Source organism: Lycorma delicatula, chromosome 10 (genome assembly GCF_047948215.1).
Source record: "Lycorma delicatula isolate Av1 chromosome 10, ASM4794821v1, whole genome shotgun sequence".
NCBI classification, from domain to species: Eukaryota; Metazoa; Arthropoda; class Insecta; order Hemiptera; family Fulgoridae; genus Lycorma; species Lycorma delicatula.
In genome coordinates, this window is record NC_134464.1 from 97240223 (window position 1) to 97246222 (window position 6000).

General features: G+C 27.7%; 1 protein-coding gene across 1 annotated transcript in view; it reads left to right on the forward strand.

Annotated features, from left to right (window-relative positions):
• LOC142331172 (protein Smaug homolog 1-like) overlaps window positions 1-5176 on the forward strand; it is a 55822-nt gene extending 50646 nt beyond the window's left edge. The window contains exon 12 of the mRNA XM_075376882.1: window positions 4268-5176. Within this exon, the coding sequence (XP_075232997.1) occupies window positions 4268-4271 (4 nt within the window). The 3' untranslated portion in view covers window positions 4272-5176. The remainder of the gene's footprint in view (window positions 1-4267) is intronic.
• The last annotated feature ends 824 nt before the right edge of the window (window positions 5177-6000 follow it).

The window sequence follows — 6000 nt, forward strand, 5'->3', positions numbered from 1 at the left end:
CCATATCCACACATCATTAAAAGAGTTACTTTAGTGAAAAATAAAAGTAAAATACAGATAAACCAATTAATAAATTCAACGAGGAAACAGACTTCCCAGAAATTACATTTGCTGCTCCCCTGTTCGAAATTAAAGGAAATTGTAAAATTAATTTGCATAAAAATGAAGCTGTTGCCAACCATGCAAAGTAAAATTTTTGTGTTTAATTTTAGAAAAAAATATTTAACCACTTCAATTTTTATTTTTGAAAGAAATACTGTTTAATTAAAATTATAATGCATTCTTTCATTAATTTTACATGAATTCTCTATCGTCTCTAATTTCAAATAAATAAACCTTAAAAATTTGTTATCAAATATCTTAATTATAAATTTTGAATAATTAAGTAATGAGAAGAGATTTTGGAAAATTGTTTCCAGCATGATATTGCAATGTTATATGATAAGTAATTAATCCCCCCTTTCTACCGAAAATATTTATTTTGAATGATGGTTGGGGATGGCTGTTTTACTTCGATCTGGATATTTTATTGTCAATATCGAAAACACTGATGAAGCTATGGACATGCGGGGATCACTAAGTTTTTAAAGGTCGATCTCTATGATGTACCTCCAAGTCGAACTGTTTTTGCTTCAGGAGTATGGATTTGCATGCTTAGAGGTATTGAGACCCACAACATGTTAGCAAATTTTTTACTTGAAGAATCCTGGACATTCTCCTTTAATCCTGTTGGCCTTTAGGAACTGTAACTGTCAAAAATGTGAACATTACATCTCTGCAATTATCAGACTGTGAAAAACGTTAGTGTGAAGTTCTTCTTAATCTTCTAAATTGATTTCTAGAATATTCTTAAAAGCAATTATGTATGTATTCTTTTTAGCAGTGAAAGATGAAATAACTTTTTTCTTAAGTTTCACCGATTGTATGCTTTAGTCTAAAACTTACAGTGATTCTGCATACATTTCATTTATATTATTAGCTTGCTTACTTTACCAGCCAAGTCTTTTTTCTTAGTGTTTTCATTCTTAATTATTCGACTGAATGTTTCTAAGGCATTATTTCTACTTGGGGTAAGTTTGTCAATCCCCTCATATAAATTTTTTTTTGTGTTGCACTCATTCCTGTTTAATACTCTGAATTCATTTTGAGTATCTTCCAATTTTGGAAACAAACATGTAACTCTGCCAAATACTTGTTCATTCTTTTCAGTGTTAAAAAAAAAAATTGTCTAAAATTTTGCTTTTTTGTTTCACAAGTTGCTCACTTTCTTTTGACAATTTTTTATTATGTATACCCTATACATTCTTATTTTGGTTTCTAAACCAGATAAGTGTTGAAAGGGATTTTGTATACTCTTTGCTGTATCACATATAATTATTGTGAAATTAATAATTTTCTCGAATATGTTTTTAACACCTGATTTATTATTGAATAAAAATTTTAAATCTTCAGTTTCTTCATTTGTACAGACAAATTTCAACAATATATTAGAAGGTTTCAACTATATGAAATCTTCTAGCTCTAGTTCTTAATATTAGTACCACAAAGCCTTTCTAGATAAGCTTATATTTTGCATCAGCATGAAAATGTGTAGAATTTAAAAATAATTGTAACAAAGTTTTTGATGAAATAAAAAGGTTTCCTATAAACTTATTCAGTTCTTCCAAGACTTAGTGAACTACCCTGTATTTAGATTTTTTTTTAAGGAAGTCAAATAATTGTACAAATTCTTTTTCTTTGGTACATTTAAGTTTTTTTTTCATAAAAATATCCATAATTTTCTTTGGCTTTAGTTCTGAAGCAAATTGAAAAGTTTTTAATTTCAAGTTTCATTTGGTCGCTTAATTATTTTTAGTCTTTGCAGCAGTTTCATTATAGAAATGCGTATGTTGAAATCTATATAAATCAAATGTTATATAAATCAAATCTTATTATTTTTTCCATAATTTGTTTCTGATGCCTTTTATTACTAGTAATTTCAATGTAATCACTTTTTCCTTTACATCACTCTTGTAATCGGGTATTATTTTGTTCATTATGACCAAAAATTTTTAGTCTGTTGTGTTTTTTGAGGTTATAAGGAATGTAAGAGAAAACAGCTGTAGGTGTGTACCATACCTCCAGGATCACCATTAGGTATTGCTTCAGAGAATGAAATGAATGATTTGTAGCATGTGTGAAAAATGCCTGACTGAGATTCGAATCCGGGACCATACCTTAGGTGTGTGTAGCTTCACAACCAGTTTTGCTTACCAGTTGGAGCAAAAATTTATTTTTTATAAAATTAATAAATGATTAAAAACATTTATTAATTTGTAATATAAAAAAAATTGACCCATTCAATTTATTACTATGTCCTGTTAACTTAAATAGAATATTTTGCTCTGGAAATTTAAAAAAAGTTACTGAGCAATTTTCATTAATAAAAAACTGAGCATTTAACGTTTTTCTGACCAGTAAGGTATTAAAATACTGAACATTTAAATGCTGTCTATAATAAATAAAAATGTGCATATGTATGTCAATGAAGCTATATTTTTGACAAAAGATTTGTCTGTGATATTCACTAGATTTCTATTTTACAACTGAAAACATTTTTAAAACTTGTTTTATTATTGTAAATAAACAAAGGTCAAAAACATTTAACATAAAAAAAATAAAAAATAACATATTTCTGTTCCAGTCATATCAGTATTTATTTAAACAAAATATTGCAAAAATATTACAGTTTAGTAAATGTCAAAATTCTTTGTATAGTGTGCAGACATGTTTACACGTGTAAACTGCTATCTTTTATGTATCATTGTCACTGGCACTAATTTTATTCATTGATTCCTTTTTATTCAATTGCTCCCTAATGTACATGTATGAGTTCTGATGTATTATCACAGCATGTATTATCACAGCATGTATTTCAACAAACTGCAAAAAAATGCCATTAATAGATAACTAGGGTAACCAAGCACAGAACATTTTTAACTGCAATGGCAATGTTTAGTTATTGTCTGTAGCACTAAAAAGGGATGGTTAAAGCTAGAGAACTTTCTTAAAGTTAAAGCTATGTTTCTTTTTCAATGGAATGACGATCTTTGATGGAAAACAATTCTGGTGGTTGAAATTTTAGTTTTTACATAGAGCTGTTATTTTTGGTCATCCTGTAGATTTACTGCTTTAACATCATTGCTAAATCCTGTATTTGAAATGTTATTTCTATTTTATTTTATATTTATTAAATATTTTGTGCACATACATTCTCATTTAATCACATCACTTAAAATGTATCATTCTCTGTTTATTATAATACAAACTCTTCAGTAGTTAAGATGTTTTTTATTTTGTAAGTATTATAAAGTGGTTTGTAATTTTTTATGTTATTCTATTTTTATAGTTCGTTGAATTTATTTTTGTAAGTATAATAGAATGCACAAGTTTGTTGTTCAGTTTCAATATATCTTTATTTTCATTAAACAACAGTTAGTACTGAAATCTGTGTAATTCTGTCATATATTTTTTTAAATTTTTAATATGTTTAATCTTTTTTATGCTTATCAATGATAAAACTTTTTATCAATTTTTTATATAGTAGATTCAGAAAGTTGTGCATTAGAATTATGGAAACGTAATGACAAAACTTTACTAATTATTATTTTTATTTCATTATTTTATTGGATCTGATATTATAACTGGGATATTTGAAAGGTGTTGAAAATGTACCAGCTGATGTACTGGAATGTGTTGTGTGTATGCCGTTATTGCAGTTTATAGTTTGTCAATTGTACATGGCCTGTTGCGATACATGGCCTGTTGCGAACATGGCTTGTTTCACTGCCAAGAATATCTTCAGAATTTTACATTCATTCAGAATTTTCAGAATGTATGGAAAGTAATCTGGGGAAATTGGATCGGGTGATTGCATAGGCCACAAACTCCCTTGAAATTATTTGTTCACCAAAGTTATTTTGTATAAAAGTCATTGACCTGATAGTTGTGGCACCATCTTGTTGGAACCAACTGATTAATTTCCACTTCTATTAACTTTTTATTGAAGTTTGTTAAAACAGCACAGTAATGATCATTATTAATGTATTTTCAAAAACGATTGGACCCACAATGTGCATTCTACTCGTACCAACCTCAACTCCAATTTTCACTTCATGTAAAGAAGAAAGTCTGATATCTTGCTGCTTTGTTAACTTATGTGTTAATTTTGATGGACTTTCGGCTGTAGCATATGAAATATCAAGCAGCTTCTGTTTGTTTACTTTAGGTAGTCTTCCACATCGTTCAGCATCTTCAACGGAGCCTGTTGCCTTAAAGTTTTTGATAAGAGTTTGAACTGCATTGCAATGAGAAGTAGGAGTATTTGGAAAATTTTCAGAAAACTTGTGCGTCACTATATCAGTATACTTATCACCCTCATAAAAGACGTTTTCAACGAGAAAACTGCATTCCTTTACCAAAGAACCGTTATGTTTCTCAAAACTATTGATCCTGATAAACAAAACATCACAAAACAAAATGAAGCACGTTAAATCACAACTCAACAGCTCATATCTTGGTTTATTACTGAGCAATGCTCAATGAATCCACAGGGCAACCAACTAACGCCAAAAGAACAGACTGCACCACATAATTCTAAAGCGTATTGCACAGGAACTTTAAGAACTCACTGTAGTATAATTTTGATTTTTATTCATTAAAAAATATTACTATGAAATGTAAAGTGTTAATAGTAGTTGTTATGCAGTCATGCTATATTTAAGTTTCTGATTTAAAATTTTTTAGTAAATTTGTATTAGATTCCAATTCTTGGCAAGTATGTGGATTTTTATTATGAGGTGGGTATTTTTGGTTAGTTGGTTTTTGAAATTTCCTGATCAGCTTTAAAAAAATTTCTTTACTGTGATAATGAAAAAATAATTAGTTTTAATTTTTTTGAAAATTAAATATTTTGATAAACTATATAATAAAATTATTTTTATTTTGCTGCTTTTGAAGATAATGTGATTTACTTATTTTTTTATTTTATTTTAATGGGTGTTAGTTTAACCCTTGTTGTATGGATTCATTATGACTTTATGCAGACATTAATCTCCTCCATATTTCTACAGAAACATGTTTTAAATGCCTCTGTCTATCCAAATCCTCTTTTTTATGGTTTACAGCATAAACAGTAAACAATATCTGACAATTTGTACAGTTTACAAAGTAAACTCTGTGAACATTCATATTTAAACTAATTGGTAATTTTTTTTTAACTTATTGAACATAATCTTTAGTACTGCAAGATTTCTTTTTTAATATTGTACGTATAAAAAGTTATGAAAATCACAATACGATTATCTTTAAGTTAATCAAATTACATTAAATAAGTTTTTTTATTTTTTACTTTTACCTAAATCTTTTCAGCTGTTCATAACACGAGTATTAGTAGTTGAATGCTCTACCACTGAGCTTATATGCACAAATAATATTCAACTTGCCAGTGATCTTTTTTTTTTACTGCATCCTAAATAAATGGTATCCAAATAGAAAAAAAGCGGTGTGAAAATGTTTTTTGAATTACCTTCCATGGGCAATAAGACCTTCAATAGCCATATTAATTGAGATGGCAATTTCTTATGGTTCTAACAAACTTATTTAGAGAGAATTCTCTTTTTTTCTGTGTATTTTATTTAACAGTATTTATTTTTTTTATATGAAAAGTCATTTTGCTTCCTGTATGAATGTTTTAAAATTAGGTACAGAAACTTTTATTTTGTAACTAAAGTGTCAGAGGTTAATGGCAAGTAAACTTAAGGCAAGTAAAGATTAATGGAAATTGTAAATAAGTTTGTATACAATTGAAACCACACATACATACATACATACATACATACATACTTATGTATATGAACAGACATAAATATATAATAATAGTAAAATATTTATTTCTAAGTAAAAGATAATTACTACAAATATGTAATCAATATTTTATAGACATGACCATGAACTGGTAAT